At 39.4% G+C, this 16,631-nt stretch overlaps 1 protein-coding gene across 5 annotated transcripts in view; it reads left to right on the top strand.

Annotated features, from left to right (window-relative positions):
- Positions 1–16,631, top strand: part of FHOD3 (formin homology 2 domain containing 3) — a 611,741-nt gene that overhangs the window by 306,247 nt on the left and 288,863 nt on the right. For all 5 annotated transcript variants that reach the window (XM_043540433.1, XM_043540432.1, XM_037889932.2 and 2 more), the window contains exon 5: positions 14,677–14,782. In XM_043540433.1, the coding sequence (XP_043396368.1) occupies positions 14,677–14,782 (106 nt within the window). The remainder of the gene's footprint in view (positions 1–14,676; positions 14,783–16,631) is intronic.

Genomic DNA, 16,631 nt, shown 5'->3' with positions numbered 1-16,631 from the left:
GGACACCACCATAAGGCCTAATCACATCAGCCACACTATCAGAGGCTCATTTCACCTGCGCATCTACCAATGTGATATATGCCATCATGTGCCAGCAATGTCCCTCTGCCATGTACATTGGTCAAACCGGACAGTCTCTACATAGCCAGGCCGATTCTGTTGAACAGATCGATGACACTATATTGACGTGATATTTAAGATCCCGAAGAAAAGAAAACATTGAACCAACGGTTGCATCAGCATTTCAACTCAAAAATCAATGTTAAATGTTTTCATTTTTGAAAATGTTAATTCTGATGGGGGCTTATGAAAAGGGATCCCAGAGAGTGTTTTAATATCAAAAATATACCAGAATAAAAGAATAAACGGACACAAATCAGACGTCAAGAATTATAACATTCAAAAACCAGTTGGAGAACACTTCAATCTCTGTGGTCACTCGATTACAGACCTAAAAGTTGCAATTCTTCAACAAAAAAACTTCAAAAACAGACTCCAATGAGAGACTGCTGAATTGGAATTAATTTGCAAACTGGATGCAATTAACTTAGGCTTGAATAAAGACTGGGAGTGGATGGATCATTACACAAAGTAAAACTATTCCCCTGCCCCCCGCCACTGTTCCTCAGACGTTCTTGTCAACTGCTGGAAATGGCCCACCTTGATTATCACTACAAAAGGTTTTTCTACCCCCGCTCTCCTGCTGGTAATAGCTCACCTTAAGCATTGTTTCATGTTCTCTATGTATATAAATCTCCCCACTGTATTTTCCACTGAATGCATCCGATGAAGTGAGCTGTAGCTCACGAAAGCTTATGCTCAAATAAATTTGTTAGTCTCTAAGGTGCCACAAGTATTCCTTTTCTATTACATGTATTGATGTATATTGAGAGACCCGGTACTGGAGCAGTCACAGTTTAGTTCTCAATTATATACATAAGCACGCTATTTCCTGTCAATTTCCAGTTTTATCCCTCTGGAAAGTTACAATCAACCATCTCCCTCACGAAGGGCTCAGTTTGTCTGCAAAGCTCTGGGGGGTATACATTATGAGCAAATTGATGACAGTCTCACAAAATAAATAGGGCAGCTCCATGGGACTATGTTAAGAAATGCATGTACAAACACAAGTAGAAAACTACAGTGAAAAACACTACTGGAATGTCCCCAGTATTCTCATCTAGGAGTATTTTGTCACCAATGCCATATAATGTTCAGAATTGAAAAAATATGAACTTAGGTTCTTCAGGACTGTGTGGAAAAACTGTTCATATCTGGTTCTGTGCTCTGTTTTTCGTTTGTGTTTTAAATGGCATTATCCACCTCAATGCAAACCAGAGGTTAAAATAATAACGTAAGACAGGGTTTGAATCCTATAATCAGTGGTTTAGTTAAGAACAACAGGTGGTCTCTATACAGAATCCTATCTTTGGTGCTCCTTACATAATTTATATTCAACCAGCAGGACAGTATGAGGCATCTCATTGAACTTTAAAACTTTCTTGATTTCCCTCTTTCTTCAAGGTGTATTTGTTATAGCTGATACGGCCCAGGAAGCAACTTAAAATATACTGAAGCAAACAGTGATGATTGAATTACAGGAGTATAGAGTAGTAGGCCCTTCTGGATTTGTGATTTAATATTTTAATTACACTAATAATTTTATAGTCCAGAAAACAGAACTGTAATTTAAAGTATGGGAAAGTGACTATAAAATATATTGTGACAGTCCATATTTATACTCCCTCAATCACTTCCTGATCACATTGGCGCAGTGTGCGTGCCAAAATGAGATTTTTTCTAAACTAAGCTATCATTGGAAGCTCAACTTCATATATAAAAAAACCCACAACTTGTTGCTTATACAATTAAAAAAACTGGACTTTGGGATTTAGCTGGAATTTCGTTCTGCGATATGTGACACAGAACTGAACACAGCATGTTCTTTTGTTTCGACACTAAGGTAGGAAAGTTGACAGGGATAATTTTGTCAGTAACTTCAGCGGATTTAACACACAAAGTACTTTGGGAGCAGATATGGGTAATTACAAATAATCATGCCTGTGCAGACATTTCTGTGATATATGGGCCAGATTCCTATCTGTGCAACTGAGAGGAGGGACAAAAAGGAATTGGTTGCTGGTTCTGCACAGACTCTGGCATAGATTAAAAAAACCCATAGGCTATTGTTACCTATGCTAGCTGCCTCTGACCACATAGGGGCTATACACCAGCTATGGATAGCCAAAGTGCAGTGCGATCTGTCCACACCCTAACGTGCCTACTACACTGGGGTCTTCAAGGAAATAGTCCTGTAGGAGCCAGCTATGATGCCTCTGCAAGCACTGGGGCTGCCAAAGCCAGAGGAATCCTCGGAAAGGGAGACCTGGCTGCTTCTGCTCCCTTTGTGCCACCAGAAATGCAAAATCGGGGCAGAGCAGGCCAAAGAGTCTTGCCCTATATTATCTTTTTTAAAAGACTGGATCCTTCCATTCTTCCTCATTTGCATGCCAGTAGAGGAGTCTTCGTGGTTATTTTGGAATATGGCTTCTCATTTTATTTCAGCATGGTATTCTCACACTGAAGAATAAAAAAGGGGTAGAGGGCAAATACATTCCTTGTGTTCTTTTCTTCACTGAGATAGTTTATCCTAACAAAGCCTTAATTTACATTATACCACTTGCTGTGCTTTTTCTTCCCCTTCCCTCTCCAATCATCTCTAGCTCCCTTCAAGCTAATATATATCACCAAATGAGAAAATCCTAATCCTCCTAAACCCAGCTCAACTTTCTGATCCTAGGCTGAGTTTGCAGGGCAGGCAGTTAGAAAAAACACATCCTTTTACTTCTAAGCTGATAATATTTGATTTGAAAGTAACTGAGGAATAATAAACATGGGACCCCACAATACTATTTTATGGAATAACTTTTCAGAGTAGATTCACACTTTAAGGACCCATGTGTTGTTAGTATTATCATTATTTATTATTTTCTACTGCAGCAGTGCCTAGTGGCCCCTGCTCCAGACTGTGCAATTCACACTTCAATGAACAGCTTCACTACCGCAGCAGAGTATGAGGGGCAGTTGCAAAAGTACCATTAATTAATAAGCACAAGCGAGAACAATGATTCCTTCAGTCCTCCCGCTTTAGAAGTAGAAATTGCCATAGAGTTCCGCGTAAAATTCTGAGTTAGCAACACCACTAATTGTAGGGCTCTGCATTAACTGATTCTCATTAAAAGTTGTTGAACTGTTGTCAGCTCAATGTCAGTGAGTCTGCCCTTAGTCCCTGAATTGTTTCAGGTAGGATTTAACTTTCTCACATTGTAAAACATTGCATGACAAATTTGCGAGACAATGTGATATCTTGCAATGTAGCAATGTGAATTAGTGTGACATTAAGACACAAGAATGCATATTCAGACATAAAGATTTTATTCTGTATGACAGAAACCATAGTTAAGGTTACAATTTAGTCACAGGTATTTTTAGTAGAAGTCATGGACAGGCCATGGGCAATAAACAAAAATTCATGGCCTGTGATCTGTCCATGACTTATACTATAAATACCCCTGACTAAATCTTGGAGGGGGTCACTGCTGGGGGGCGTTCTGGGGGGGGGGGGGGGATACTGCTGGTGGGGGAGGAGCCAGTGCCGGGGAGGGGCCGGGGCCAGCGGCTCCAGCTGCTGGGGGCCACTGAGCACCAGCTGTTCTGGCCGCCCAGGGGCCACCGAACAGCAGCTGTTCTGGCCACCCCTGAGACCACTGCTCAGGTAGTTCCTGGGGACAGCTGCCCCAGGTTGCCCAAGCAAAAACTGATGCGGCTGGCCCGGGGCTGCTCCAGCAGCGGCTGGCTGAGGGGCGCCTGAGTGGCTGGTGGCAGAGTCGCTCCAGCAGCAGCTGGAGTGGCTGTCCCCGGGGCCACCTAAGAAGCTGGCACCAGAGCCAGCTGCTTGGGCAGCCCTGGGGTCAGCCACACGCAGAAGTCACGGAGGTCGCAGATAGTCATGGAATCCGTGACTTCCGCAATCTCCGTGACAAACATGGAACCCTAACCACAGTAAACTCAGGTTTAATTCCTAGCCCTTGTCTGCCCCTAACTAGAACCATGTGGAGGCTTTGCATGGGGGGGAAAAGAGTGACACTTCTCTTTCAATGGAGAACACATCTGGCCAGTTCAGGTTTGTGCCACACAGAGGACTCCTGTCTTGTAAACAGTCTTCAAAAGTGATTTTTTTCCATCTGTTCTTGGCAAGGAAGTTTTATGGTTTTCTTTCAGATGTGGTCATCACCACGGCTACCCATGCCTTTATCAGTTCCAGAATGCAATGTGTTCTATGTTTGCAATTAGAAAGTTGGCTGGTACAGACTGCGCCTGCCTGCTTATTCAGTGATACCTCAAGAGAGGAGGACAAGCTGACAGCACCCAGGTTCCTGGTTTAAACAAGCTAGTATCAGAGTGGCTGTGACATGCAGCTTTGTAAAGTGGTGGGGGCAAGATGTATGGAGTAGGAATAAATATGGGAATCCTCAGGTTTCCCAGAGGGATATGGAAATGTCTTAGAAAAAAGGCATAAAAATGAGTTGCTCTTTTAGTGAAAATCCCCAGGCATATATATATATATATGTATCGGACATGTAAAACAAAAATATGTGGACATCCGAATGTGATTAGCAAGTAACTAATCCAAAATCCCCAAATGCTTAGAATACAGCTGTTTGCAGTGGTGTTAGAGCTGATTTTTTTTTTTTAAGTTTACTGCATTCTGTTTTTCTGGGAGATAATTTTCTGAAAAATCTTTTCCTCTTAGGAGAATATGTTCCTATGACAGAAATAAAATAACAAATAACACTGAGGGGAGAAACTTTTAAAACACATGGTCCATGGAAATAGCAGGCTTTGGAAAGGTTTAAGTATAACAGTTTGTTTGTAAATATTTATATATTACGTTTGCCAGCCTCTCACTTAACAAGCAAACTTTAAATAGTTTAAATATGTTCAGGGTTCTGTTTGATGGCTTATTGAAATAAAATAGTGTAAAATTGAAAAGCAATATAATTATAACAACATAATTGTTCCTGGTTTTGCTGCTGATTTGCTTGCTTTTTTTAGGGTTTTATCTGTTCCAAACTTATCAATGGGTGTTTAAAATATATTTAGCTGACAGGGCCACCAGTATCTTTTTGTAAAGTTCTTAAGTAGCTGGTCTTTGTGTTACTTCACAGTCTTTATGGTTGTAGGAGCTTAGAAGGAAGCTTATGGAGATTTGACTGTATTTTGCTTCTTTTCTCATCAGTGCTTTAATGCCCGCTGATTAAGGGGTCATAAATCTTAGCAATATTACTGGAGAGTTCCATTTCCCTACCAAATGACAAACCTTCTTCTGCCCCTGTTAGTTGTTATCATACACATGCCACAACTACTTGTCTTTCATTGGTGCTGCTCGAATAATCTATAGAATGAATGATCTTTTTCAGGAAACGGTGAACCACTTGCCATTGCTAGAATAGCCTTTACTCTTGAGGTCACCTAACTTGGCAAGACAGTGAGTTAATGGGTTTGAAAAGATTACCCTAGTACAGAGACGATGTAAATATTTTCCTTTCAGTTTAGGATATGTGGATTTGGTTTCCTTTCATCTTTCTTTGCACATTCCAGATGTTCGCTTCTTTCCCTACATCATATATACATGATGGAATAGATAATGTACAGAGTGCAAATTTTTGTCTACAGTATGATGTGTTTATACTCTGCTTCATTACACCTTCTTTTCTCCTTTTATTGGTGAAAGGAGGAGTACCTTAAGAGCCTTTTAAAATTCAGTTTTGGTGTGTTTATTCAGTGTTTTTCAAAGTAGTCTGGTTAAAGTTTCCACATCCCCTTCATTTCCTCTGCAGTCCTAATGCAATATATCTCAGTTCAGTCAAGGATGAATCTACAGGGTAATAGTTTACTACCTCAGCCCTTTTGATAACATTAAATAAATCAGCTTTCTTGATTTCATTTAAAAAAGAAAAAGCAATGATAACTAACTATAATACATACTGCATATCACATTGAGAATTAAAAGGATATTGTCAGGTTTTTTGTTTGTGAATAATATTCTGGTAGAAGTACAGACATAAAATAACTATGCATCCATTCCAATAAAGATTTGGAGGGAGATTTCTAAGGACTTGTACACATTACCACTGATATCGGTATAACTTATGTCACTCCTGGGTGCAAATAAGCCACCTCCCTAAGCGACACAAATTGCACCAACCTAAGTGCCGATGAGGACAGCTCTCCCACTGACATAGCTACCACCTCTCATGGAGGTGATTTTATTAAGCTGAGAGGAGAGCTCTCTTCCCTCGGCATAAAATGTCTTTACCAGACGTGCTACAGTGTCACAGCTGAATTGGTGTAGCTGTGCCATTGTAGCACTTCTAGTGTATACTTGCCCTAAAAAGGTGTAAAGGGCAGTTAGGTACCCATCTCCTAATGAAAGTCAGTTGTAGATGGGCACCTAAATTCTATATTTTGCCTTTGACAATCTTTTTTTTTTTTTTGCACCTGAAGAGCCTGAGCTAAAGCTCCCTGACATCAAAAGAAAGACTCCTATTGGCTTTGGATCAGACTTTTTTGGTATCTTTTGGATCTTAGAGGTCTTCCAAAATTGACATGTTAGGTCTTTTAATGTTAAAGATATTCTAGAAACACTGGAACACAGTTATTCTACTTTTCAATATTTCCAGTTTTTGTCCTATTTTGTCCTTAAACAATCCAGAATGGATCATTTTGTCTGTCAACCCAAGGACACTGAAAACTGTTCAGGAAAGGCTCAATCTCTTATCAAGATTTCTAGAAAGGTGTCCATAAAATATTTCTAAAAGAAAAGCAATGTATGCTGAAAAAAATAGTTACCAGCCAATTTTACTGACTTCAGTTGTAATTCCTATTGACAATACATATTTGGTTGCTGAGTTCCTTGGATATCAGTGGTCTCTAAATTAGTGCTTAGATTCTAATGCTATTTTTATTAAGTTGAATAAAAGCAATAACCATTTGTTAAAAAGATTGCTGGAAAAATGATTTTGAAGAAGTCTCTTTTTTACACCTTTGGTAAACCTACTCTTACATGGATAATTTTGGGTAACTTTTCAAAATCCTAGATAACTTCTTTTTTTCTGGTATTTTTTTCCTGTGGGGCTTAGGCCCCATATTCTTACAGTATGTTGAAATACCACAAATATTTGTTTAACCACTGATTTTGGCAACTAAAATAATTTCCTTGCTAGAACCTGTGAATGAGATTCACCCTCTAGTGAATCAGAATGGATTGAGCAGATTTATCTCATCTTAATCATGGATAAACTTACATAAAGCTTACTAGATGAGTTCTAGGGCTTATTACTACTTTTTTCAATCTCTTTATAACTTTATGGAAAACCATTTTCAGAATGCTGGAAGACCAAGAGACTACTCAAATCATTTCCTTTGAGTATAAATGACATGGCTGTGTGTGTACGTATATGGGTTGAATTATTCTGTGCTTTTATATTAGAGAAACCAGGAGAGAGGAAATTATCTATGTACATTCTCTTTTCTTTGTCACAACAGTACAGAGTCTTTCAAACAATCTAGTAGGCCTGTTTGAAAGGACGGCTGGCCTTCTGGTTAAGAAATTTATTTCACTTATTTAAACAAAAACCTCCTGTACTACATCATGCATTGCACTAGCCTCCTCTGGTCAACAATGTAGTCGTACTGATTTCACCCTAGTCTTTTCCTCCCTCCTTTCTTGTAACTCCCCTATGGGACCGTGGTGCCTGGCTGGGCCACACTGAGAATGCCACACTCAGGGCAGACTGCAAGGAATAGGGCAGACAGTTCCCAAAACTGGTGGTTTATTCTATAATTAAATTCACCAAACCAGTAACAAGAGAGCTTCTGTAATACCACACTGGTTATCAAGAAGCCAAACACAGTCCACTTCAGGCATTCCAGCCTTTGGCTCTCATCTAGACAGCCAAGTCTAGTACAGTGTAAGGTCATTAAAACCCTATTCACCATAAATCAAGTTTTTCCAGTCCCATAGGATCACACATTATTCCCCAGGTCAATGAATATTTCAGATCTTACCCAAATATACGGTTACAGCTAATCCTTAGTAACTAAATCTAAGATTTATTAATTAAGAGGAAAAAGAAAGAAGAGAGTTATAAATGGTTACAAGGTCAGTATACATACTAATGACTTTTAATTTTCATAGATCAGAATCATAGAAGCAATGTATATCTGCTGGCTTGTAAAAGTCTCTCTGGAATCAGTTCAATGGGTTATAGTCCAATAGGCAATTCAGGTGTAGAGTCTGTTAGAGGTTTTTCCTTGAGATTTCCAGGATAATCCAGGTGACTACCTGGAGACTTCCATTGAATGTCATATACTTTCCCTGTTAAAGTTTGAGCAGAGCTGAGATGGCAGGATCGGGCCCGAGGCTTCTCTTTTATAGCTCTTCTAGCAGGCTTCTCATAGAAATTGTCACAGCAGGGCCTTCCCTCGAAGCAAAATAGGCAACGCAGATTGCCGGTGGACTGTTGCTTTGAAACTAATCTTCTGTTTCCTATGCATACGCAGGTAAACTAGTTACACTCATTCACATGAGGTAATTAACCAGTCCTTCATTATAACATAGATAGTTAAACTGAAGACAATGTGGATAATATTATTAGTTTCCTGCAGTATTTTACATCTTTGATCTCAAGATTAACTGGGACACAGTCACATACATAATTAAGGCAATTAAGACATGAAATGGAATTAGCATCTACCAGTTCATTTGGTTACATTGTTAAACTTCTAACAAGATATTGGTAATCAGATAAATACACTTAGCATCTACCCTTGACTTCTATTACTAGAAATGAATGAGTTGATGATTGCTAGTCTAGTACATCTCTTTGAAATTCACATACATGTGAATTGTCTTGATGCAAATGCCTCTTGTTAAGTTGGTATGGGTCATACAAAGGTTGGCTGGTCTGCCAATGTCACACCCTATTTATGTCTTACTTATTGTTTATTTGTGATGTGGTATTGCCTAGGAGCCCCAAACCTAGACCAGGACTCCATTGTACTAGGTGCTTTACAAACACAGAACATAAAATTGTTTGTAAGCTACTTGGGGGCAGGGATTATGTCTTTTGGATGTATTGGGAGGCAACTAGCAGACTTTTGGCTGCTGAGACAGCTAGTATTATAAAATTTGTGTGTGACTTTGCAAAATAAATTGTAGTGCAAATGATATGTGTCCACATGATGGTGTTCCAGCTTCACTTTGTCTCATTGGATCATTTTCATCACTAATGTAACTCTGTTGGCTTCACTGAAGTTAGACCTAGGAGGAATTTGGCACATTGGTTCCAAGTTTTATACTTCTGTTGCATTAGTACAGAAGATCATTCACTGACTTGAGACCATAGAGTGCGATGGGCATTATGAAGTGAGTTGAGGGCAAAATGGCAGCTTTAGATCGACATTTTTATTTTATGTTGCCTGAATCCTTTTCTCCTCACTCAAGCAAGTAAGTTTAATGGGACAAGGTGTGACTACAGTGAGCAAAATGTAGCCCTTTTCAATTTAGTTTAGATCCTTACCATCTGTGTAGTTGTTCTGTAATTGTTCTGTACAGACTGGCACATTTGGCTGTTTGTGAGATTGGTATTACACAAAAAATAATACACACAGACCAGAATTTTTAAACTTTGGTGCCTACAGTTAATGCTACTACATGAGCACTTCTGATAATTGAGCCACTTTTACTTAGCCAACTAGATATGGATTTAGGTCTAGAATGCATTTTGTCTTGTATCATTTTTTCAGTCAACTGAAAAATGTATGGATTATGACAGGGTATTTTTACGGTGTAACGGCTGCTGCAAAATGTTAGTTTTGGAACTTTGCCTTAAAATGCAAATTTTGACAACAGGTTTTACACAAATTAATGTGAGATAGATTGACTTAGAGTTGAAGAGCTCAATCCTCTTAGTTGTGCCAACTTGTAATAGATTCCAAGGGCATTTCACAAGGACTGCCAGAGCTCAGCATGCTTTGGCCACAGGCCTCCCAGCATACCTGGACATCCCCTCTATGGCAGGGGCCTTGCAGTAGGTGATATAGGGCCTGCTATATTGACTCTGTGTCAGCCAAGGATTCCCCCACACTAGAAAATCCTCAGTTGCCCAGGTAGGGCAGCTTTAATTCCCTTTTGTGCTTTTGGAGAGACACAAAGTGGGTTTACCATGGGCCGTGATCTGGCCCAAAGTGTCAGAGCCAGATCCTCAGCTGGTGAAAATTGTCTTAATTCCATTGACTCCAGTGGAGCTATGACAAGCCTGTATGTGTGCATCTCCGCCAAAATCTAGCCTGTTTTATTCAACAAGGGGAGTCACACTATAATAAATATATGCAATATTACCAAACAGACTTCTCTGTGTACTCTGTGGTCCCGCTTTTTGTCTGATCCCTTTCTATATTATTGATACAATCACTGCCATGGAGCTGAACACAAAGGTGGAATCACATTATAAAACTTTGAACATCAAGAAAATAGTTTAAAAAAAAAATAGAGCAAGTTTATGTCCCCTTCATCGTTTCTGCTATTTGCACTTACAATTTAATAGTTTAAATTGAGGACTCCATATGATGGTTTCTAGGGATTGTGAATCTTAAAACAATATATTTACCAGTGTTTCATTAATGTTTAAGAAAAATATAAATCTATAGAAAAGTGGAGTTCTAAACCAAAGTCTAATGCATATATCCTAATCTGTTTTATTTATTTACCATGGGTTTATGGAGGGAACTAAAGGATGAGCTTGACTTGAGTTGGCTTCTCCTTTTTATGCTTTTCAATAGGATAAATAATTCTTAGCTGGGGGTAAAATATTTTGGTTGACATCTTTCACCTCTTCTTGCATTACTCAATAATCAAATCCTTCCCCAGCATTTTCAGCTGACTCAAGATTTGCCGTTGCATAAATTTCCCTCAGAATGCTTTATGGCTTGAAGATATACATGTTCCAACAAATTATTAAAATTATTTAACTCTTCACTCTAGCAAATGTATAAAATTCAGAGCCTAATAAGTGCATTGTCAACATAAAAGACAAACACTTTATTCTTTAGGTGACTTTGCAGTTTTCTAACTCAGTGAGTGCAACCAATTATATGACAAATAAGAAATAATCTCCAACAAATCTATGTACACTGGACCCTCACTAGAACGCGTGTCTATATAGCGTGAATTCGCATATACTGCGGTCGCGGCCATGGCTCCCAAATTTAATTACTTTAACTGGAATTCATTTTAACGCAGTCCCCACTATAACATGGTCTCTGCGTTAACGCGGTACCACGCATGGATCCCAAATCCCGCGTTCTAGCGAGGGTCCTGTGTATTTATTATAATTGTGGAGTCTGGACCTATTCCCTTTAGCGCTACAGTATTTGAAAGATGGCAGTTACCATTTGTGACAGGTCCAGTCACAGGGATCCCCTTGGGACTGTCACCTGATGTGCTGAAATTATCTCTGAGCCCATTTTCCCTGCCAACCTGGACTTCCAGAACCCTACCTTGTTGAGCCAGACAAGCTAGCCTGCTGCAACACAGAACCAGGCCATGCCCCCAAAGCTGCAGACTTTAAGTGAAAACAGCTCTCCAGGTTACCTGACTTCAGCACCCAGAAACCCAGCTCCCAGTGGGATCCAAATCTCGAAAAAATCTGTTTTACTCTGTCTAAAGCTTATACAGGGTAAACTCATAAATTGTCTGCCCTCTATAACACTGACAGAGAGATTTGCACAGCTGTTTGTTCCCTTAGGTATTAATCACTTACTCTGGGTTCACTAATAAACCAAGGTGATTTTATTAAGTATAAAAAGTAGGATTTAAGTGGTTTCAAGTAATAACAGACAGAACAAAGTAAGTCACCAAGTAAAATAAAGCGAAAACATGCAAGTCTAAGCCTAATACATTAAGAAACTGATTACAGGTAATATCTCAGTCTCAGAAATGTTCCAATAAGCTTCTTTCACAGACTAGACTTCTTCCTGGTCTGAGCCCAATCCTTTCCCCTGGTACAGTCCTTGTTAGTTCCAGCAGATATTTTAGGTGGTTAGCATGGGCTTTCTCATGACTGGCTGCCCCCTTTATTCTGTTCCATCCCCTTTTATAGCTTTGGCACAAGGTGGAAATCTTTTGTCTCTCTGGGTCCCCACCCCTCCTTCTAAATGGAAAAGTACCAGATTTAAGATGGATTTCATTATCAGGTGACATGGTCACATGTCACTGTAAGACTTCACTCTTCATTACCCACGGGCTGGCCCACAAGTACACAGGAAGGCTTTCAGGTAAATAAACCATTTACAGCCAATTGTCCTAGTCAGTGGGAGCCATCAGGATTCTAAACCACCATTAATGGCCCACACTTTGCATAATTACAGTAGGACCTCAGAGTTATACTTCATATTTCTAGCTTCAGATACAAGAATGATACATGCATACAAATAGGATGAACACACTCAGTAGATTTTAAGCTTTGTAATGATACCCTACAAGAGACCTTTTGCATAAAGCATATTCCAGTTACATTATATTCACATTCATAAGCATATTTTCATAAAGCATATGGAGTGCAACGTCACACCATTGACATCAATTTCTTTGTGAAAACATGTACAAGTTTATGTAAAACCAAATCATTAGGTGTATTGGTAATCCACAGGCAACATTAGTATTTGTGTTCACAAAGCAGCTAGATCCAGTAATATTTTAAATTTATTAATGCTTACCTGGTTAATTGATTTAGTCACCCCATCAATGGCTGCTTAATTAACTGTCCAGCAGCTTTGTGTAAGTTTAGGCATGTTTTTGAATGGCTTCCTTTTCTTTTATGTAAATGTTTCTCTCTATTCTGTTGGCATGTGTGTGCTAAATACCTGTACTGCCCTCTTCTCTTCAGCAGCTGAAGTACTGTAATCTCCAGATTGTGCTGCATAAGAGACTGGTGGTCCAAGAAATGACTTGCATAAATCACCACAAGCAAATTTAACTAATGGCAAATTGTTAACCAAAGTCCAGGAGTGGTATTTTATTAACCAGAATGACACAGATGTAGTTAATTATTCTCACAATTATGGATATTGTTCCCGAAATCAACAAGTAGTACTGTTGCCATAATAATTAATGGTTAACAAAACAAACCGGTGATGCTGAAGTTACTAGTTTTCCCTAGTCATCTTATCACTATATATTAAAGGTGAATATGAAACTAATAGTATCAAATGTGCAAAATCATGTCATTTGAAATTATACTTGCCCGGCAAAGTGAATTCTGATGATTTCCATGAGAAAAGATTCTTCCTTGCAGAGTAGAAGGACTTTTTAAGTGCCAGGAACTTAAATATTAAGGTCATGTAGTCCTACTCTGAGGTAACTGTAAATGTTGACTTTTTAATGGCAGCCACTGTATATGACACTGATTTTTGCATTATGTAAAATTTTACAATTTTGGAATAGGTTTTATTCAGTTCCTACTATTTAAGAGAGAAACTTTCTGTGCTATTAGTCTTAGAAATGGATATAAACTTTAAGGGGGAAAAATCTAACCCTCGTGCATACAGTTCTTCTGGATGCTGTCGCTTCCTCATTTCTCTACATTATATTCCTATGTAAAAAAATCAACCAACCAACTGAAAACTTTGGGTCAAATCCTGCAATCCTGACTCAGTTTGTACTCTAGAAAAATTTCATAAAAGAGATGTACTTGTCTAGTAAATTCCAAAGGATGGTTATTAAAAATACCCCTATAGTAAACATAAAATCATTTTGCATGAAATTTTATGAGACTTTTCCATAAGAACGTAGGGGGAATTAACTACCCTTGGTCATTAAATTTACCATTGTATTTTCTCACTTAAAGTTTAATTAATATCACAAATACTATGATAAAAGTAAATATTACAGTGTAGTAAATATCCGTATTTTAAATACTTAGGTTGAAATAATGCCAAGAGACTGAAGTGGGCTATACTTGCTGATATTGCCCCAGCTTCTTAGGGTTTGTCTACACTGCAGTTGAACACCCTTGGACGGTCATGTCCAGGGGCTTGCAGGGCTCGCTTGGGCTTGGGCTTGGGCTTGTGGGGCTCGGGCTATCAGGCTGTAAAATTGTAATCCAAGAGGGGGGAGGGTCCCAGAGTTTGGGCTCCAGACCGAGCCCCGATGTCTACACTTTAATTTTACAGCCCTGCAGCCCAAGTCAGCTGACTTGGGTCAGCTGTGGGTGTTTAATTGTAGTGTAGACATATCATGAAAAGGCCTCATCTACACCTAAAAATTAGATTGACCAAGCTACGTTGCTCTGGGCTGTGAAAAAATTCACACCCTGAATGCCATAGTGTGGTCAACCTGACGTCCGGTATAAACGTGGCTTGGTTGATGGAAGAATTCTTGGTCCAGTTCTGACTTATAGAAAAAGAGTATGCTCATATCATTTCATTTGAATAGAAAGTAAAAACCACAGCCCATATATTTTAGTTCATATTATTGTGACAAAAAATGTTTCCTTGTCTTTGAGATTTGTAACGTAGTATCTCTGTTTTCTCTCCCTTTGTCTTCTTTGGCAGGATGACAAGGATTTGGTTCATGAGTTTGTTGTGGCTGAAGGCCTGACTTGCTTGATAAAAGTGGGAGCTGAGGCAGACCAGAACTATCAGAACTACATCTTAAGAGGTACAGTAAGTGAACGCAGAAGCTGTGTTTCCTGCAGTGAATCTCACTGACAAATCTGCTCCAACCTACTACATCAAGGATTCAAACATGTTTGAATAATTTGCAGTGGTTAGCTGTTCATAATTAGCTGGGTCTCCCAGTGAGTGAGTTTTTATATGTTGTGGAAGAGAGTTACTTTTAGAGCAGTGGAATAGATTCCATGCAAATACATCATCAGTCCAACATGACAGTCTCCTAAGCAAACTAGAGAAATATGGTCTAGATGAATTTACTATAAGGAGAGTGCACAACTGGCAAAAAGACCATACTCAAATAATAGTTATCAATGGTTTCCTGTCAAACTGGGAGGGCGTAGCTAGTGGGGATCTCATAGGGGTCTGTTGTGGATCTGGTACTATTCAATAATTTCATTAATGACTTGGATAATGGAGCAGAGAGAATGCTTATATAATTTGCAGATGACACCAATTTTAACAAGATGAAATTCAATAAAGACAAGTGCAGAGTGCTTTTCACAGGAAGGAAAAATCAAATGTACAACAACAAAATGGGGAATAACTGGGTGGGCAGTAGTACTGCTGAAAAAGATCTGGGGGTTACAGTGGATTGCAAGTTGAATATGAGTCAACAATATGATACAGTCGTGAAAATGACTACTACCATTCTGGGTGTATTAACAGTATGGGAGGTAATCATCCCAGGCTGGTCAGCACTGCTAAGGCCTCAGCTGGAGTACTGTGTCCAGTTCTGGGTGCCACACTTTAGAAAAGATGTGCACAAATTGAAGAGAGTCCAGGGGAGAGCAACAAAAATGATAAAAGGTTTAGAAACCCTGACCTGTCAGGAAAGGTTCAAAAAACTGGGCACGATTAGTCTTGAGAAAAGAAGATTGAGGGTGGACCTGTTAACAATCTTGAAATATGTAAAGAGATGTAAAGGATGGTGATGAGTTTTTCTCCATGCCCCCGAAGGTAGAACAAGACATAATGGCTTAATCTGCAGCAAGGGAGATTCAGGTTCAATATTAGGAAAAAGCTCTGGACTAGGCTTCCAAGAGAGGTTGTGGAATCACCATCACTGGCGTTTTTTTAAAACAGTTTGGACAAACACCTGTCAGGAATGGTCTAGGCTTACTTGGTTCTTCCTCGGCAGAGGGCTCTGGACTTGATGACTTCTCAAGGTCCCTTCTCTTCCTACATTTCTATGACTCTATGATCAGACCATGTTAAAGGGGAAATGGACATATCACTGACTGGGAGAACTGGAAAATTTAAACATGACTAGGCGCATTCTCTTCTCTCCTCCCTTTGTCAATCCCTATGACTATGTTACTAAGCCCTATTAAAAGACTTCTGTAATTGCAGACACAATTTTATAGGATGCTTTTTGAAAATTTGGCCTATTGAGTTTGAAAGGCTTCTTAGCTCTGTATGTGGGGGAGAGAACCATATCATTCACAGCATCAGTTTAAAAATCACCCTATCTCAGAAGCAGCAGTGGTTTTCATTTAACAAGAAAGCCCAGGTTGCAAGCAGTGGCAGTTACTCCAGCTTGTCTTTGCTCCTCCTTAGCCACCAAACAAGGGTTCCAGCCAATTGCAGCTTCTCCTTGCCTCCTTCTCAGGGGCTGGGGTAGGTGGGAGAGTGTTCATATGAGAGGACCTGTACAACCCTGATGGTTTCACCACCAGCAGCCCCTCTTGGTAAACAGGGAGACTCAAGAAGAATGCATGTTAGCCGGATGCTCCATTTAAATACTTCCATGGTGCTGTTTATAAGAGTCTTTACAGTTATCAGCCTGGTTCATTTACCTTTCATAAAACCCTCAACAGAAAAACAAACCACACACT

Source organism: Chelonia mydas, chromosome 2 (genome assembly GCF_015237465.2).
Source record: "Chelonia mydas isolate rCheMyd1 chromosome 2, rCheMyd1.pri.v2, whole genome shotgun sequence".
Lineage (NCBI taxonomy): Eukaryota > Metazoa > Chordata > Testudines > Cheloniidae > Chelonia > Chelonia mydas.
This window is presented reverse-complemented; position numbering and strand designations above follow the sequence as displayed.